General features: G+C 37.4%; 1 protein-coding gene across 1 annotated transcript in view; it reads left to right on the forward strand.

The window, feature by feature from the left end:
* PPFIA2 (PTPRF interacting protein alpha 2) overlaps positions 1-21,018 on the forward strand; it is a 309,903-nt gene that overhangs the window by 238,843 nt on the left and 50,042 nt on the right. Inside the window, exons 8-15 of the mRNA XM_053977182.1 lie at positions 1,906-2,127; positions 3,412-3,558; positions 5,376-5,510; positions 14,102-14,188; positions 14,608-14,691; positions 15,043-15,174; positions 16,119-16,181; positions 18,222-18,313. Coding sequence (XP_053833157.1) covers positions 1,906-2,127; positions 3,412-3,558; positions 5,376-5,510; positions 14,102-14,188; positions 14,608-14,691; positions 15,043-15,174; positions 16,119-16,181; positions 18,222-18,313 — 962 coding nt within the window. The remainder of the gene's footprint in view (positions 1-1,905; positions 2,128-3,411; positions 3,559-5,375; positions 5,511-14,101; positions 14,189-14,607; positions 14,692-15,042; positions 15,175-16,118; positions 16,182-18,221; positions 18,314-21,018) is intronic.

A 21,018-nucleotide genomic window follows, 5' to 3' on the forward strand; every position in this document is an offset into this window, starting at 1 on the left:
GTGAGAGACAAATTCTAACTGCAGTATCACACGTCTTTCCAGAAATCTTGGATACTAAGTAAATTAGTAGAAAAAATTGTTTTTCAGATTTAATTTATATGTGGTTTAGTTATTCATATCTTAAGGAAAAAGGCTTCATTAATGAAAAGAGGATACTTATCTTGCAGTGAACATACTCCCAGATACTACGGGTTGCCATTTCATAATTACCAGGGTTTATGTCACGTAAGGTGCATGAACATACACCATTTATTGCATTTGAGATTTGTTATTTGGCTTATTATAACTTTGCAGCATTCCTGGACTGCTCTTCAGAGAGCTGTAGGGCAAATTCCATGCAAGATAAAATTTCCTAACCTGTGGAAACTGCTAAAATTGCTGTATGAGGTTATAAATGTAAAACAGATTATAATTACAGATTATAATTTATCTTAAATTTTCAAAATTTTCAAAATACAATGGTTTGGCTGTATTATCCTATTTGAGTATTTTGTTTGTGCATTTTGATTCAAGCAGAATAATTGAACACTTCCAAAATACCAAATTAAGTGTAAATTAGTTTTTAATTTGCTATGGTCATCTTACCATGGTGTCCAGAAAATAGATCAAAGATGGCTCAGCAGCTAACTTAAAATATCTAAATATAATTAGTTAGTATAAATACAACTTTGGAACTGAGTTACTTGATGTAGTAAATTTTTAAAGTAATTTAATTCAGTGATGAACAGTGGGGCAGGTGATCTTGATCTGGGTTCATTTTATGGCTGACTGAGAAAAGAATGCTGTTAAAGACATGAAATAATGTTCTTAGAATATGCTAGAGGATTTCTGTATAAATATATTTTGGCAATAATAATACAAAGTGCTAATGAAAGCTGGTTTCCCCTCAGACACTGGTAGGAATTTTTCATATTTACATTGCTATACACATTATCACCTGAAAGACAAAAAGCAACTTTTAGGACCAATATTTCTGTATGATGTTTAAAATTATAGTTACAGCAAAATACTTTGCTCCTGTGTTTCATAATATAAATTTTGCTGATAAAATTGTACATAATAAATAAAGTTAATGACAGGTTAGGCACTTTGGTTTTATTTTTTCATGTTGCAGGTCAAATCAGATATTTCTGATTTTTTTTGTTCTTTATGCCTGTTTTTTTCACATGAGAGTATTAAATTTGTATGAAACCCTAGGCTTAGCCTATGCTGGAAAAGGTTGACTTGAATATATGCTGTAATGAGTCAATACCAGCAAGTCCTGCTGGTGAATGCACTTCTGTCCTGTAATCATTTATTTGCAATATAAATCATATTGCTGAGATCACATCCCAAATGTTAGGGAATTTTGATTTTTTTTCTTTACAACTATATTCATACCAAGGCTTTCCGCAGCACATAAATTATTTCAGCAGAACTTGTTCCTAATGTAAATCTCACCAGTGTGTTGTCCAGACTGAAAGCACTTTCTGGTACACTGAGTTTGTGATTTATTAATGTTGTTTCCTGTCTGCAGCATGGTATATTTTGCAAATTATAATAATTTTATTTAAGTTAAAATGCTGTGTGAGTTTAGTTAAGATGAATGAAAACAGTTTGATGATTTTTAAAAGTATTGTTGTAATCAGTACTCAAATAGTCATAATGCCAAACTAAACCTTTTTATGTGTAGTATTCTGCTCTTTATGCAACTGTTTACATCTCTCTGTGATGCTACATTCTGGAATCCATTTATATGAATTAATCTTCTGCTATTTTTTCATAAGTATACCTATCTTATCTACCATGAAAACGTTTTTTCCCTTCCTAATTACTTTGGTAATTTTTAAAATAATCTTTGCTTCAGAAATTCTTTCGCTAGAGCCCACATGAAAAGATTAATCAATGTTGCTTCTCCATTAACAGCGCCTATCCAATGGCTCAATAGACTCAAATGATGAAGCCAGTCAAGTTGTTGAACTTCAGGAGCTATTGGAAAAGCAAAACTATGAAATGGCACAGATGAAGGAGCGTTTGGCTGCACTGTCTTCTCGGGTGGGAGAGGTAGAGCAGGAAGCAGAGACTACGAGAAAGGAGCTCATTAAAACAGAGGAAATGAACAGTAAATATCAGAGAGACATCAGAGAGGTAAGGAATTCACCATGCTCACCTCATATTTCTTGGTCGTTGTTCCTGTGATATCCTCTACAAAATGCGGCGTGGGTTTTTGCTCTCCCCGGCTGCACGCGGCTCTTGGGAGCCCGGCTGTGGCGTAGCTTCCACGTGCTGCCAAGGTTTGCTGCTGTGGGTTCCCGGACACGGCTCCGTGTCTCGGGCGCGTGGACTGGCCAGCCTCTGTTACCGTGCACTAGAGATCCGGTAAAGAGGTAAGGAATTTGTCCATTTACTCCGTGCTTGGCAGGAACGGTTTATTTGGTCACGTGGCGCGGTTCGATGGAAAGACGCAACCGCTCCCGACACTTGCATGGGAGAAAATGGCGCCTGGATGGCAGCGGGATAGGGTTTTATGGAGGGGCGGGGCGAGAGGATCCACGGCCTGCCACCCAATAGGGGCGGCTGCCATGGCGGTGACGCCAGCAACCGCGACCAACCAGAGAACCCCGCAGGAGCGGGCACCAAGCCTCGGGCTGAGCGGGATCGTGTGGCTTGGGGTGGCCAGCACGGGGTTTCCCGGGGCCGGACGGCAGGGTGGTTACAGGAGCGGCACAGGGGTAAGATCTGGCAGCAGGCAGCATGGGGCCAGAAACCGCGGGGGGGGAACAACACGGGGGAAACGCGGGATTACAGAACTTGACTTATTTTAACATAAATTAAAAACCCTAATCTAAACCCAAACTCCAGGATGCAACACAAACTGATAGAGGCCAAGGTATGTGAGCAGCAAAAGTTGAGCTCTGATGAAAGCCCTTAAACATAGGAGACAGAAAATTTAAATTAAGATATAGTACTAGAAATTGATTCCTTTCTCTCAATAAATGAAAGTAAAATTTAATTATCCATCTCTTTCCTCCTCTTAAATTTGTGGTGTTTCTCAGTATATCATCTCTTAGGCAGATATTCTCAGTATGTGTGGATAGTTGGCTTCTAGAATCTATTTTAGTATGCGTTAGTTATGCTTCTGTTACACTGGCTTTCAAGAAAAAAATGGGTATAGTATCAGTGCCATGTTTTAATTGACAAGGTGGAGTTGTGTCATAGGTTGGACTTGATGGTCTCAAAGGTCTTTTCCTAGCTGATCCTGTGATTCTGTATCATAGCTACAAGAATTCCCAAAGTCTCTTTAAAACAGAAGATATACTACTGGGCATACCTTACAATCCTGTCTACTATTAGCATGAAAATTAAACTGGTATAAAATTATGTAGCGTTTTAATTGCATGGTTCCTGATGGGAGCTTTTCTGTCACGTTAGGCAATGGCTCAAAAGGAAGATATGGAAGAAAGAATAACTACGCTGGAGAAGCGCTACCTCAGTGCTCAGAGAGAATCCACTTCCATACATGACATGAACGATAAGCTAGAAAACGAACTGGCCAACAAGGAAGCCATCCTGCGTCAGGTGCTGTACCTGCATCAGCCAGTTGTTTTTTTCATGCACAATGAAAATTCATGTCAATTTACTATAAGAGATTTCCATTAGGTTAATCTGTTGAGATCAGTTAATCTAAAAAATCTTAAGTTGTTCAGCATCTCTAAATGCTGTTTTGTATCAGCTACTACGGCTGTGAACAGTAATTTCAATGTGTACATTCAATGTTGGAAAATAGGTGTGTTTTCTGATAGAGTCTTGCGTAAGTGCACACAGTCTTACTCCCTAAGTAGTGGAATATCTTTGCTTCTTTTGTGATAATTTTGGAATTTTATTTTCTAAAAAATAGCGTGAGCTGAAAAAATTCCTTTCTGCAGGAAAGATCAGAATTTGCATACAGTTTGTTCTAATGATTTTACAGATGAGTAGAGTGCAAATAAAATTTTGAAAAGCTAAATTAACTGTGAATATGTTTTAAGAAAGCTTATAACATGACTGTGCAGCTTTCTCTCATGGTACTTTGTTTCCATGGTGATTCCAAATCTGGAATGTAAACTGAACATAAAACACTGGTTTGTAATTTGAAGAATATGATATAAAGTGAAAGCAAACATGAAGTGAATAAATCATACTGTATCATTCAAACCTAGCCTCAGTATCAGACTTTTTTTTTTTTCCTAACATGTCTTTAAACAATTTAAAGTGTTACATGGGAAATTAGCCTGTGTGATGTGATAATCTCTGCTTCTATAATTGTATGCAGATATATTTGCACACACAAGCACACATCCCCCTGTATCTGTGTGTATATGTGTATTTGATACTTCTTCAGGGAAACTAAACCATCAGAACTCTAACTCTCCAGCTTTTGCCAGCTTCCTTAGCCTATTTAAAGAGGTATCTTCAATTGTCAGGGACAAAACCACCCAACGATGGAAAAAGTAAGGTACTTGTATCTGAGTTCTTATTGTTGCCAATGTAAGTCATGCTGTGCTGCAAAGTTCTGCCTACTCAAAGCAGGAATCAAAGCAACTAGGCTTAGAGTACATATGGTCAGACTTAAAGTTGATTTGCAGCATTGAGATGAGAAAAGCCTAGCTTTCCATGCTTTTTTAAGGATTAAAAAAGAATCTACAATCACACTTATTTTTCATTTCATCTTGTATTACCTGAATTGAACAAGAGAGCAGCAACCTTTAAAAAAATCTTGTGTGGTGCATCTCAGTAGGCCAGAAGTTGCTGTAGTTCTAAAAAGTCCTCCTCTTTCTCTTTAATAGTTATCACAGCTTATGCAAAATGTAAATGAGATTTAATTGTAAAGAATTAAATGTCAGTTTTAACTTTTTGTAATACATGATTGCTATTTATTCAGAAAATTATGTTTGGCAATTTATTCAAGGAATTCTATCCTTTCAGAATTAGTTTCATTATCCTTTCAGAATTCTATCCTTTCAGAATTAATACATATTAGCTCATATGTAAATTTTTCTGTAAGATGGACTGTATTTCTATTTGGAAATTTCTCTTTTTACTGGCACCAGTAGTATTCTTTTGCACAGATAACTACCACATCCATCAGTGGAGCTTCTTCATCTTAATTAGTGCCATTTTACAAGTCCTTTTATTTACTTTCATGAGATCCTTGAGCTTCAAATCAGTAGTAAGACTGGCAGCCTACATTGCTTCATGCTTGAGTTAATACTTCTCCAGTAACCTCTCCCAAACTAAGGGGTGTGTCGCCTGTTAGTGAGTTTTGCTATCATTTCACTGATACTTTAGAAAGAGATGGAAAATCCTTAATATTGATTTTAATTTTCTATACTTGTTTATCTATATTTGGCTTTCAGTTGGAAGACAAAAACAGACAGCTGCAAGAGCGTCTCGAGTTGGCCGAGCAGAAGCTGCAGCAGACAATGAGGAAAGCTGAAACCTTACCTGAAGTGGAGGCTGAACTGGCTCAGAGAATTGCAGCTTTGACTAAGGTACTGAGAAATAGGCTCACTTCAGAAACCCCATTGTTTAACACTGATTTGCAGCCTGATTCCTCACCTCAAGGACAAAACAAAGGTAACATTGAGCCAATTTGAAAGAAGGACGTTTCTTGATAAGTATGTGAACAGGAATGGTTTCAATGCCGTGGTTGTAATTCTTAGCATTTTGATGACAGAAAAAGTAGTTACCTGTAAGTTAGCCTAGGCTATACTTACAAAGGAGTCATGTATTTCCAATACAATTGAGCATTGCTTACTCTAGGAGGACTCACTGTGTAAGAGTTTATAATTTAAGGGTAGGCAGTGAGGGGAGTCCCTTTCCTACAGGTACTTAGTTCTTCTCGATGTTTTCATATACCATGATATAAACAACACCTAGTTTTATTGCAATAAGTGCTATGAAATCAAATCCTGGTGGCAGGTGGGATCGTTTGTGCAACACAAATGAAGACAACTTGCAGTACATGCTTACAAGGTTTGCTTTGAATGATTCTTTGTATCATATCTGCAGAGAAAAATGTAAAACTCTGAGTGAATTTCAATTTTTTTTTTCCTGGTAAATTTGTTATATGGCTGCTATCTTACTGAGATAAATTTTCAATAGCGTGCTTTTTATATTTGGCCTCTAATGCTTTCAGATGTGCATGTAGTTAATACTATAGCTCAAATTTTATCAGCTTCATAAAGACATATAATGTGGTTTATGCTTCATCACTTAAAATCAGACACAGAAAAATGCATTTAAGAGACTGTATTATATATAATTCTGATTTATCTGAGCTTTCCTTTCTCTATTGCCAAAGACTGCTTCTATTTATGTGCTGAGCTGTTTTTAAATTTGATGGACTCTTTGCAAGTCCTATGTTTTCCATATTTAGTGAAGCCTTAAATGCTGAGCAGCTCATTAATAAAGTCTGATTTTAAAATAATTTAGTTAGAAAGGAAGGCTTTCAGTAATCAAGGGTTTGTGCTGTCTCTTTAGGTTTGTATGAATGGGTATCAATCTGAAACAAAGACTGAAAATTGGGGGAGGTAGCGGGGATGAGGAAGGCAAGAAGAAGCAGCAAAAAGAGCTACATGAAATACCAAATAAATTTAATTGAATTTTAATAAAAACTCAGGTGCGCAGAGGAGCAATCCCTTGGCATTTTAACTTTTTTTTTCCAATTGTTTGTGATTCAGCAAATAATCATATATTCTAATGCCCTCAGTAGCTTAAAAATACTGTTTTCTGTTTTAAGAGGATTTTTCCTGAATAAGTTCTCCAGCAATTAGCCACCAGTAAGTATTTGGCAGTCTCAAGCATGTCTTCTCTTACAACTGCATTTTTCCTTGAACATATATTAATGACAAAAATCGTAAGAAGAAATCCCATTTCAACCATGCAGAACACTCAGGGACTTCCATGAGATACTGTTGTTATTGTGACCATAAAGCTGCAATATACATCTCTGTCTGTCTTCTTACATTATTTCATGGGATGTGGTTAGAGATCTGTCAACAGAACTGATGCTCCACCCCATTTCACTTTGATGTACTTGATCAAAGTTTTTGCCAAGTGGGAAACTCTGAGAAATAGGTTGTAATGCTGGTTCTGTTAATTTCTCAGTGGTTACATAAAGAAACTGAAGACATGTATTTCAGTTAAAATTGTGCTACCTGGGAATATATAATGTGAAGAAGAATGTCGTAATTTGGCCAATAGGCTAAATAGGCCTGTGGCCTATGTGTCTCTTATACAATTTCTTTGCAAACTGCAGAGCTTATTAAAGTTCTGCTTTGAGAGCTCTGAAGTTTAAAGTCCAGTACTTTTCATGGATCACATAAATGAGGCTCTGAACCAAGGATGGTGTAATCACTGCAGCTTGCTTAAGTAGTTTTAAGTTAGCTTGCTGGTGTGCTTTTACATGAGGTCAGCCGCAGATCTTCAGGTCTGGCAGATGCAGATCCTGCCTGAGGGACTGAATAATGCTTAATTAATTTTGCCTTGATTGGACTTTATGCCAACATACATGCTATCTGTAGGACTCAAATTATCTGGCTGCAGAATCCCCAAAGTCTGTCCACCTGAGCTATGTGATCACTGCAGTGTCTGTGTATATCCAGTAAAAGAGGAGCCACCAAATCAGCTATTGTTTCTGCGCTTAAAAAAAAAAGTCAAAACTGATTCTCCTTCCTTTAGTACTATTCTCAATGAAAGTGGCTTCTCTGAGATTAATGGGGTTACAATCATATGGAGAAGGTGAGTTAAGCCAAACATGCTTTATATGTGTTTTAAAGTAAAGTAATGTGGGTTATCTGCTTTGCTGTGGATAAAATATAAGAGCAATTACTTACATGTGGAGATACACCAGAAGAAATATGTTCTGGATTTGTCAGTGATTATTTTCCATCCCCACCCCAACCCCCCAGATATAAAATTGCATGTTGCAGTTCTGCATTCAATTTTTTTTTTTATATTCTTGCTCATAATAAATCCAGGTTGGGATTCTGCAAATGAAGGATATAAATTGTCATCCTTCTAGCGTGTCAGTTTTTTAAATTAATTGGTTTTCCTTTTTTTTTTATGTATATAAGCTAGTGATATGTCTTTCTGCTACTTTTCCATGCCCAAACTAGTTCATAAGGAGTGAACTTCCAAAAATTTGGACTATACAGTGAACTTGGATAAGTACCCATAAATTTACCTGAATCATTTGAACTTTTCTTTGGCTTTGTTTTCACTGTGTTCTGCCCATTGGGTGAGCAACTGGAGGGTTAGTCAGCCTCTGGCAGACTAACCTGGAACAGCATGATCCCATATACTGTGCTGTCCTGCCTGGCCATCACACTGGTACTTGTCTGGTCATGACAAGTAGCACAGCTCTCAGCATGTATCCCAAGATTTAGATTCCCTTCCCATGAATCATTGAGCCACCTTCTACTCACTCTAACAGTATTGGTCTGTTTGCCTGCTGTGGAGAAGAGGCAGTTCCTAGTAGAAAGAACCTCCTTCCTGTATTAACTTTTCTTTATCCCGCAAAATGTTTATTTTCCTCAGAAGGGACAGATATTGGAGCATCCAGAATCTTCAGATGGTTAGTCTGTCCAGCACAGTTTCTCCTTTCATGTGTTCAAGGAAGTGGTCTCGTAGGGCCAGCCAGCATCCACCTACTTCCATTCACTGACTCCCACTAGTAGTCCTTCACCCCCTGAGTGCTTGTGCAGTGGAGGTACCAAGTCACTTCTCTGATCACAAGACAGCAGTCAGCATTTTACACCATCATTCCTGTATGCAGGTCACCAGAAATACCAGCCATGCTTTTCAGCTGCTTTAGAGAAGCACTGAGATGGAGAAGAGGAAACCATATCATAATAAACCACATTTAGCATAGTAAAACCTTCAGTTAATTTTAAAGGTGATAAAAAATGACTTAAGAGTTGGAGGCAAGTGGCACATAATGCTTGTTTTGTGTCAGTGTGGGGATATGGTTTGCTTTAAGCAGGGAAGAAGTTGCAAAACAAGTAAAAGGAGCATGTCTGCCATGAAAAGGATGCAAAGAGGCGAAAGAAGTTCCCCTGCAAGGAGTGGACGTAGTTAATACAGAAACCTCTCTGAGAACAAGAGAGAGAAAATATGATGTGTTAACAGGAGAAGGAAGTTGATAACAGGCAAAAAAAAAAAAAAAATCTTTGAAGGGGAGAGAAGCCAAACAAAATTTACAACACATTCTGTCTTCTCAGAACACCCCTCTTACTTTGCTTCCCTTTTCTTGGGAGATTTTGCCCTGATAGGAGGAAGAAATGAAAGAAGCAAATTTGACAAAGCTCAATTGCAGGAGTTGCTTACTAAACTTAGGAGGTACAGAAGGTAGTGGGAAAACAAAGGAAGGGAAAGAAGTTGTGGCTATCAAGTGACTGAAAGGTTGGGGTTTAGAAAAAGGGGACACCTGAGACAATTTATTTGGTCACATTGGTAACAAGTTAGATGTGAGCAAGTATCTGATAACTATGTGAGCTGTTGCAACTCTGTCACCATGATCACCTATTTTCACCTTCAACTTCATAGCTCAGTTCAATAATGCATTCTTTCTTTGTGAATAATGCCCTTGTTCTGAGGATAGACTAAAACATAGGATGCGAGTAGAAGAAACTGGAGGGCAGGTGTTGAAAAGTCAAGGTCTCAAAACCAGGGAAATTGATTGTACCATTAGAAAAGTTTAGACTTGCTCCTGCAACTCAGCACAAAAAAAAAAAAAAAAAATTCTGGCACCTATATTATACAAGTGATTTCTGCATCTGAATTTGGATTTCTTTCTTTTCAACTAGGATGCGAAGACCTAGAAAATGTGCAGTGCCATCAGTAACAGAAAATGTGAAAGCAACACCTTATTTGTGGGTGCATTAGCAGCAGGAGCACCAGCAGAGTTTTAACAGGATCAGAGATCACACAAGCTGCTTTGGTATTTCCTCAATGCAGTTTTCCTGGCTGTTACTAACTTGTGCTGGCTAGTCTATGGCATAGAGAGTGCAAAGTGAACATTAAGACTCATGCTGGTTTCTCCTAGGAGTCAGACTTCATTAGCTTTTGTGCATATATTTTTAATCCAGTTTAAGATGCATGATTTCCCAAATCTATTTATAACTGAATGTTCTGGCTATATGCTTTAAATGCTAGTTGTTGCATATCACACAATGTGTCTTATTAATCCTCCTGTACAGAGTAGGAGCAAACAGCAAGTCTTACATTGAAGAAAGAACGTAGGGTAAGGCCTGCCAAGCAAGTAGTCATGTAAGCTATACTTTACAGTTTTTAACTCAATTAATTCTTAGTAAAACAAGTTGGAAGAAATCCAGCTTTTCTTTAGTAATCTCAAACTCCACAGTTGTCTGTGCTGTCTCATGTGTGCCTAAAATTCTGCTGTGGAAGCATGACAAGCACCGGTGTCTCTGCCTTGTGCCTCAAATTACAAGGCTGAGATGGACACATTCAGTATTTTATAGGCTGCCAAGACTCTCAAAGAGCTTATTCTTTATAATCTCTGGGTCTGACTAAGACACATGAGCAACAAAAAAGTGTAACTGCCACAGGTATACCAATCCTAACTACATGGCCTCAGGAAGTCCTTAGGGAAGGATTTGCAAGTCCCTTAGCTAACAGCTGACTTGCTACAGGGGATTTTTTGTTTGGAGGGGTCTCTTTGAGACTGGGCCGGGGGCCTTCCTCAATGTAAAGGGTGATGGGAGGTGTTGAAACCCTCATTTTGGGAGTGTGCTCCAGCTGGGGACACTGGTTCCTGGAGGTCTTTGGCTGCAGGTGGGTTTCTGCGAGTCAGAGAAAATGGGAGTATGTACATGTGTTTCTGTCTGCCCTTTTGATTCCCATCCCTGCTGCAGGGGGCTTCGCCTACAGCTGCCACATAATAACCAGTGGTTAAAATCCCTAAGCAGCTTTAGAGCCCAGAGTAGATACTAAATCTGTGCACCTGTGCTTGCTTTCTGCCAGACAAGCACTTGAGCCTAATTATTGAATATTTTTTCTATAAAATAATTGGGTCCTTTAAGAATAATACAGAATAACACTTTCAGAACAAATGGGACATAAAGGAAACATAAAATAGATAAAATATTCTAATACATTTGCAGTGTTTCAAATAATGACATTTGTTTTGATTCTTAGACATATTGAATTTTAATTAATTTTCAAGTTTCTGTTTTACCAAAGAGATGTAAAGATAGCATATACCTTGCTGAAATATTAAAGCAGCAAAAAGTTATGAAATAATAGGTAGCTATAAGAATCTTAAGGGAACATCATGTTCTTTCAAGAATGTTGTCTATATAAGAATTCAGATAACATACATAATTCTGACAACAATTTCACCCTTCTCTTTTTTCCAAAAATTATTAGACCTAATATCACAATTATTTTCTGCATTGAAAAGATCTGCTTGACAGATAAGGTATAATGGCATGGTTTGGACTGAAAAATGTACATTTTAGTTTGGAAAAAAAAGGTAAATTATACAGGTAACTAGACAGATTGTCTTTTCAAGGACAGATTAGCACATTTCAGAGGATGTGAATGAGATCCCTTTGAACATAGAGGTTTTACTTTGGTTTTCTTAATATTTTGCATTAAGATGCAATTAAGTGTACCGAAGTGATGCCTTAAGTTTTAGCTTTCAGTTTTCCAGGTTCTGTACTGCATTAGTATATAACTGTGAACTTCATATAAAGTGTTAGCAAGTTCTCCTCAAAGTTTAGTTAGACAAAACAATCCTTTTCCAGCCTGAGAACCAAGGACACCATTGCAGCTTCAGGCCCAAAAGTTATAAACAATAGTGAATTGAGAAGAGCAATCTGAGAGGATGGGACTTCATAACCTGAAGCTGTGATTGGACAATTAACCCCAATATGTAAATGGAGCAAAAATTATAAAAGAGTAAAAACTCGTGACCTGTCATCCATCTTGTGTGTAGCCTTGGCCGGCCTCTTGTACTGCCCAAGGTGTATCCTTTGAAGGCCTTTTAATAAATACCTACTTTATGCTTTTAACACTGTCTAGCCTCTGCTCTAAGTGGTGTCTCAAGGCATCAAAAGCAGTGAAGTTTAAGGAACTTGCTTTTAAATTTTGCAGTCAGCTAATGGAGTTTATAAGGAGTTTAATTTTGTAGAAAGGTGCCCCCAGTGGGTTCTATATCTCCCTCTATGAAAATGGCCTCAAAAGAGGTAGAATTACTTAAGTCTTCTCAGAACTTTGGTGATTTCAAGTCATCTCATGACCCTTGAAAATGCATTAAGGGATGGCCTTGAACCAATGCTGCAACCAGGACTTGAAAAGCGGAAAATTCTATTCTCTACAAAGAAGAGAATAGAACCTTGGTCACTCTGGAAAGACACCTGTTCTGCAGTTACAGAGCCTTAACTTTTTCAACCCTATCTCTCTAATTACCCAATTGGGAGAGGAAGGAGTGCATTAGCATTGGTGTGCTGAAACCAACTAATAAGCAAAATGGAGGGATAAGTTAAAGAAGACCATAAAAGTACTGTTGCTGGTCTAAATTGTAATAAACAGACAAAATAATTTCAGCTAATAAATAAATTCAAGTACATCACAATACACCTGCTTCATTATCAGAAACAAGAACTGCACTTCTAAATGAGTTTAATTACAAAGATTTTCCTTTAAATTTTGCAAGAATCTGAGTTTTATGAATATACTCTGAAAGTAATACTAGTGGTCTTCAAGGTTAAGCAATATTCTTGTATTTATACAAAGCAGAATTTTCTTATGTGGATGTTTTCATATCAAAAGCTGCAGTTTATATTTATAAATTACTAGACCACAGCATTGCTTTCTGTATGAACTTTTGGTACTGATAATACTACAGAATTTAAGATATGGGTAATTTTATATTATTATGAAAATCTGGCATTACTTTGATACCTATTCCTAATTAATCTGATGAATCATTAGTAGATAAGCATATGAGAAATAGTCTTACAAAAATACAACTGTAAAATTAGTGTATCTTGTGCATATTAAAGTTTGCTCATCTAAAGATGAAGTTCAGATCTCTTTTTGAGAGAGGGTGAATCTGACAGAGTGAAATAGCATTTGACAAGTGCGAGCTCAGAACTCAGTCATCAGTAGCCCTCTCCGTATGCCTTATGCATATTCCTGTTTCCATAGCAACAAAACTAATATAGCATTTCCCTTTTTTAAAAGGGCTTTTTTAGTTTTTTAATAATAACATAGACTTGTTTGATATGACAGTAACATGAATATTCATGTTTTGCCACAAATGACCTAATTAAGGTCAGCTTCTGTCAGAAATAGTAATGAATTTTTGTTTGGATTACCATTTCTACACTCAGTAATAACTTTTCATTATTATTAATGTATTTTTATTTATAGGTTCTTCTTTTATCTGATGACCTTCATCTTCCAAAGAGATCCACCAGGGTGGATCTTTTCAAAGGGATGAAAACTATATTGGTTATTTGGATGACAGGCCTTATATAGTATATTCTAAAATGGCATATGAAAGCTTGAGTCTTGTCTCTTTTGGCATTCTTTCTGTTTTCTAGAAATTAGGGCATGTACTATGACATTGCATAGTGGTGGTGTAACTGACTGGTCCATTACATAGTATTTATGCATTGTAATAATTCCTAGAGAATGGTAGAAGAATTATACAGGAATTTCTGATATTGGCCTCTGAGAGTCTGGTTCTTGTGTTCAGTTTACCAAAATTAAAAAAAAAAAAAAAAAGAGAAAAACAACATTAGATTAGATAGTATAGCTTTGAATCCACTCTGTAGTCATGTGTCATCAGCCAGCCATCACTAACCTTGTACTTCCATGTGTAGGTTGACAGCTTCTTTAGCATTCCATTATTTTCAGTTTCTCCACACCAACTGCATATTTTTCACCAAGTATAAGTGTAGTTTATTCCATGTAAAAATCTGTCAGTTAAAAGTATTAAATTTTCAGTCACACTTTTCTTTTAAGCATTTTGTGCTGTGTTCTGTTCAGTGTCAGTGTCTTTAGTTCTGATTTTTCAATTTTGTCCCTCTCCTTTTCCTTGACTTGTTAGTCTGATCCAACCTCTTCTACCTCATCTGATGATTATCAATATGTTATGGAAGCTAAACTACAAGAAATGATCTCCATACGTAGGAAGGTAGTCCTACTGGACTTTACTTTCTATTGCTGAATAGAATCCATCTGATTTGTTTTCATTTTTTATTTTTTTTTAATTGATAATCAACCATCGTGCAGTTCAGTGCTTCAGGAGCTTACAATTTTACGATGGCAGGTTTGTGTTCAAACCATGCACACTCTGCATGTTACATTTGGCTGATTTCATTGCTCATAAATAACTCAAAAATAATGTTTTGCTGATGCTTGGATGTAACAGGCCTTTGTAGCTGACACATTTCAAGCAATGCTGTTCAGCTGCCTGTTTAAATATAAAGTTTATTTTTGAAAAACTAAGTTTGCAGTTAGTAGTAGCTTGCTTTATGTTTTGTTTAAACTTTACTGAAGTAAAAACTTCCAAAGAGACCCAAATTACAGAAAGAGTCTTTCTATATTTTACAGGCAGAAGAAAGGCATGGAAACATTGAGGAACGTATGAGACATTTAGAAGCTCAACTTGAAGAGAAGAATCAGGAACTTCAAAGAGTATGTATATTGCAAACAGCTTCTGTGCACTTTTCATTTGCCAGTATAGTGCTACATTATGTACTCCAGCCCCCAAAACTACCTAATTGTAAATGTTCTGTTTGTAGCAGTGATGGCAGCATCTTCCTACTTTGCTTCGCCATCTTAATACATTAATTTACGACCAGTTGCAGAGTTGAAAACATTCTCCTGTTACAAAAATGGATGTGCATTAATCAGTAACTGTAATTACATTTCCTGTGAAATTATTTTAGATGGTTACAGTTACCTTTTTTTTTTTTATCAATGATACATATCTGTACTGGTTAATTTTGGACCCTACCAATCTGTCTTGTCTATTCTACATTAAAGGCAAGGCAAAGAGAAAAAATGAATGAGGAGCACAACAAAAGATTATCGGATACTGTAGACAGACTTTTGACAGAATCCAATGAGCGTCTGCAACTACACTTAAAAGAGAGGATGGCAGCACTTGAAGAAAAGGTACAGTACAAACAGCAGTATAAAGTTTAGCTTCATAAAGATTTCCCATATATTCTACTTTTATCAGGATGGAGGGATCATGCTGATTTTATATTACCAAATATTACCACAAATGTGGTCCAACTTATACATTTGAATCTTAATTCAAGAGTGGTCTCAAGTGTCTTCCCGGAAGAGCTGCAAATATGCTGAATATTTTGAGTCACGTGTTTATCAGCCAAGAGCCTGATGAAGAGCTTGGAAAGGACCAATGTGTGACAGGCTGCATGAGGCAGTAAGAGAAAGTGGATAAGAACAGAGGAATGACCATTTTAGATGTGCTATCATTTCAGTGTTTTAATCCGCAGATTTCACCTCACTTCCTCTGGGAAGAGTAAAATGCTGTCACCACAGGAGAAGGAGCATCTAGCCTTGGAGAGGGAACTTTATTTACAGATTTTCCATTACGTGAGACAATGTGATCCTGCAAAATTCAAAGCTACTGACATTTGTATTTGCCCTCTTTAATCTCTCCCTCTTCTACTTATTCACCTTCTGTATGGTCTGAGAGGAATCTTTAAGTGTTTTTCAGGAGGGTATTTCAGAACTTCTCAGATTATGTACTTCTGGTTTATATCATTGAAGCAAGATGTGGCATGGAGTGAGAAACAGGCTTGCCAAAAGAAGTTGTTGGAAGAATTGATTGTGTAAGGAGGAGGCATTTCCTCAGTTGAACCAAGATGCAAAGTTTTTGCTGATCTTGAAGACACATGTTCCTACATGTTTGAATTCTTGCAGCATTTAAAATTTAGTATATAATGCAATTGAAGCATTAAAGAATTTTAATTTGGAAGTCCAACATATATAAACTTTGTAAACTTGTACATGTACCTAGTGATATCTGATATATGAGCATGTCTCTCATTTCTTTCTTGTTTATTTTTTTCTCTTATTTTTATTTCTAGAATTTTTTGATTCAAGAATCTGAAAGTTTCAGGAAAAATCTGGAAGAGTCCTTACATGATAAGGTACTGTAAATTACTTTGATTTTATCTGGTTTTAACAAAATATGTAGAATTATTATTTGGAAATATGTATATGTAATATTAATTATCCAGCTATCGTGAAAAATTTTCCTGACATAAATTAGGATTCCTTTAATCACCTAGATGCAATAAATAGCCTTTGAAGGTCTCTGACAGTTGTTCTGAGCTAAGTTCATGGTTGATATCCTAGCCTCAGGAAGTCAATACCAAAATTCATGTTGATTTTACTGGCTCTGGAGTTTTTATTCTATCAGTTTTAATTCTGAAAAAGTCTTATTTAACATAGATGTATGCATAACTGGTTGCACTTTCATAGTGAAGAATGTAAGTTTTAAATTTTATGCAATTCTTCTTAACAAGTGCAATGGCATTGTGCTATATATAGCTGAAAGTGACCTTTCTTCATTGCTTGCAAATTAACCCCTAATGCTGTTTAGTGAATCAGTCAAATTGATGATAAATATTTCTTCCAATCCCAGATAAGATTTAATTTTGAAGTTATTCCTGCCTTGAGTGCAGTAGGATTCATAAATGTATTTGCATTCAGATTCACAGAAGTGGTTTTGCAATGTATTAAATCCCTGTAGAAGCAATTGTACAGAATTTTAAAATACAGCTCCATTCTATACTAATATAAATATATCATATGGCATCAAAAATCAAGACCTTTGAGAAAAATAACGAAAGAGGTATCTATTAAAAAATTTTTACTTTCATCCACATTTAGGTAACCTGCAGAGAAAGGCAGCAAGATTAAAGTACCTAAAAGGACAACCTGTTTCAGTGCCTCAGCACCCTCAGAATTTCTTCCTGATATCTAAAACCTACCCTCTTTAATTTTAAAGCCCTTGTCCTGTCACTACATGTTCTGACCCCAGAGCTTCTAAGTGTCCACCTTTGAAGGGATTATTTGTTCAACTTTGATGAAGAAACTGATGAAGCAATTTCAGACAGATGGACATAACATCAGATACTAATAATCTCTAAGTAACGGGCAAGTGAAGTGTTACCAACAGAGTATCAGTCATCTCAGTACTTCTGTTCAATCAAAAAATATTTTAAAAATACTCTAATACTATTTCAGTAATTATATGCCAATAATTCAGTAATGATACTCACTGAAACTGGTATTATTTATAGATAGTATTATTTATAGATATTACTATTAGATATTATTTATAGATATCTAATAGATATATATCTATATATAGATATAAATCTATAAATATATTTATAAATATCTAATAGATATTTGTAGATGATCCATATCCTTCCTAGCCTTTTGCAATACCGAACATTTTAAACTCTAGGAACACCAGTGTTATATCTTCATCTCATGCTTGTTCTTAATTAGTTTTAAAATTCTTTCATTTCACTTTTTACATAGATAACAATTATTTGTAGAATTTGGGAACAGTGCTGTTTTCTCTAGTAGCTTTAAATAGTGGGGTTTTTTTTAGTTAGTTCCAAAAATCCAATTTTGTGGCAAATTGTCATTTTTTCCCAGCAGCACCTCATACTAGAGTCACATCAACTCAATAAGAGCAAGACATATAGCTGCAGTTTGAGTCATCTAAAATGCAGTTCTCTCCAAGTCTGCGTCTCTGTCAGTAAATAGAAAGGCTGGTATGGAATCCCATAGTGTCATAAAATCATGTAGGGTGGAAAAGATTATCTCAGAGATCATTGAGACCAACTGTTAATCTTGGTCTCTATAGGGCAAGTGGTATGTCACACAATGAACTGTGCCTGGCTTTATGCTAGGGAAAAAAATAAGTTTCAAGTACTTGGCCTTCCAACACGTCCAGGCAGTGATAAAACAGCAGAGCGCTATACCACCTCCTTTTGATGTGTACATCTCGTTAGTAGTAGTGAGACTTAAATGAGCTTCCTTTCCCTATTGTAGTCAGTGTTACATTCAGCATATCTTTGCTTGCTTGTTTAACTGTACAAGAACAATATCTCATAAAATAAATGTATTTTGTATCACAAGTAAGTATGTCTTACTCTTCTTATTTCCAGGAAAGACTTGCCGAAGAAATTGAGAAACTGAGGTCTGAATTGGATCAAATGAAACTGAGGGCTGGTTCTTTAATTGAACCCACCTTGTCAAGGTAATATTTTGTGAAAAAAGTTTTCTCACTTTAAGTTGAAATAGACATAAATGTAAATGGCAAGCATTTACAGCAGGGATGTGTTCAAGCCACATATAAATGTACATTTAAATGTAAAATCTATGCAGTTATATTACTGTTGCTTTTCACTTTTTTCATAGGCAGACAGGACCTTATATCAGTGAGTATACACTGAAATATTATGGAGATAAACAAAAGTCTTTTAAATTATGAAATGTTTTTAAAAGTATATCCAAATACACAACTTTTGTCTCAGACCTTAAATATAAATTAGAAACAATCCTCTTTAATGCTGAAACTGATCAGCATATTTATGATCATATTTATTCTATAAATAATATCTTTTTTTTTCTTTCTTAGCAAGGCACAACTCACTGTGTGTAGCAAAAGACCACAGAACTTCAGCTGAATCTGAAGACATTATTCAGAGAGATCTGAAAACATCATAATTAGACATTAAACATTGTGCCTCTTTTTGATGGAAAATCAATATAGGAAGAATAGTGAGACAAATGCCATAAGAATAACCACTAACAGCTGCAAAGAATTTATCATTCTAGAAACTTCTTCTTGCTTAAAAGTGTCCCTTTGTTGCGGCGCGTTTTGGGGGACCCTCCGGGTTGTCCCCAGGGGACCCCCTAAGCTGTGAGTTCGCTGGTAGCAGCAGGAAGGCAAGGAGACTCCACATGGCTTCTGAGGGTGCTAATTAGATGAGGGTTTATTGGGGGTCCTACCCCTGGGAGGCAGCATGGTTTCTGAGGGAGAGGGGAGGGAAGGGGGAGTGAGGGGAAAGGGGAGGGGGAGAGAGGGGCCGAGAGAGCACCAGCCATGTGAGCTGGCTAAGAGAGCGAGCCTCGTCCCCCCGGCACACTTAACAGGGAGATTCAAAGTGGGCACGGAATAAGATTGGGCCAATGGGATTACAGGCACGTGATACTTCAGGGGAGGATCCCAGGCTTGGAATAAACCATACATTTTCGACGGGTGAGACAGAGCATACCATTTAACTAAAATATAATACCACATCCCTTGAGATTAAATTGTTGCTTTATTGATAATTGTGTGCCACGTGCTGTTTTCATAACAAGCAACATGTTAGTTTTTAAAACCCGCCAGCACACCTGCCAAACAAAGCTCATGGACAAAGACTGAATTGGGAGCATTGTATTCATCTAAAGTTACTCTTGTTCAATGGGTTATTTTTTTTCCATCAGCTATAGCCTGCCCATTGATGTCCTCAGACATCTTGCTCAGTACCTGGACATGGTTTCTCCCTCAACCTATTATTTCTTAAAATAATATTTTTCTATATGTAGAGACATGTAAACTGATGAAATTCAGAATGTGATGCTTTTAACTTTTTGAATTTTTGTTCCCTTGGGAATGTGACTACAGGCCACAACACATTTTTCTTGAAAGTGCTTGCAGGGACACAGGCTACTGAGCTTCTGTAACAACAGCTTTGGTTTTTGGAGCACCCTTGGAGAGCAGCAGCTTTTCTTGCTGGGTAGATGAATGTCATTAGCTTGTGCTCCATAAACAGGAGCTGATTAGCCCTTGTCAAAGGGCTCTGTGAACTTTATAAGCTATCTAAGTATCTTGGGAATTCAGCAGGTTCTGCTAAACAGTATACTTTCCCTTATGTAACCTGACCTCATGAAGCTCCCAGCTCTCTCAGGCACAGCAAGCTCTGAGCATTAAATACATCCTATTCTCAGCCTGAGAATTCAATTCTGCATTGGCTGGAGTCTGTGCTTTCAGGAAAATAATTAATCTGGTCAGCAGATGAATATCCACAGTAAGAGTGGAACCTGGACTGTTTCTTTTTTCCTGCCAACTTGCTTCACAACTGCCAAATATTATTGATTATGAGAAAAAAGTTCTATTGAGACAATTACTGCACACAGAAAATAAAAACAGTTGTGGCATTTGCTTTGTTTTCCCTGGCTGCACGCAGCTCTTGGGAGCCTGGCTGTGGCGTATCTTCCACGTGCTGTCGGGGTTTTTGCCGCAGGTTCCCGGACACGGCTTCTGTGTCTCGGGTGCGTGGGCTGGCCAGCCACTGTAACCATGCGCTAGGGATCAGGCAAAGAAGTAAGGAATTTGTCCATTTACTCCGTGCTTGGCAGGAACAGTTTATTGGTCACGTGACGCGGTTTGGTGGAAAGGCGTGACCGCTCCCAGCACTCACATGTGAGAAAATGGCACCTGGGTTCTGGTGGGGTAGGATTTTATGGGGGACGGGATGAGAGGACCCACAGCCTCCCATCCAATAGGGGCGGCTGCTGTGGCAGTGATGTTGACCACAGCGACCAACCGAGACGGCGCTGGGGCGGTTCCCGGGTCCCTGGGCTACTGGGGATGTGGAATCGGGGTGACCGGTGGGGAACTCTCTGGACAGGACCGGGAGTGTCTGCAGGAGTGACTGGGGTAAGCTCCAATAGCACGCAGCGAGGAGCGAACCACCGCGGGGAGGGGAAAACACGGGGGGTGCGCAGGATTACAGAACTTGACTATCTAACATAAATTAAAAACCCCTAATCTAAACCCAAACCCCAGGATGCAACTAACAGTCACTGCCCTATGCGGGTTTTTTGTTGCATTTCATTTTTTTGCTGTGATCAAGCTATTCATATATTTTTATGTAGAGATTGCTAGTGTGTTGAGAAATAGAAATTGTTCAG

This window comes from Vidua macroura, chromosome 5 (genome assembly GCF_024509145.1).
Source record: "Vidua macroura isolate BioBank_ID:100142 chromosome 5, ASM2450914v1, whole genome shotgun sequence".
In the NCBI taxonomy this organism is placed as follows: domain Eukaryota; kingdom Metazoa; phylum Chordata; class Aves; order Passeriformes; family Viduidae; genus Vidua; species Vidua macroura.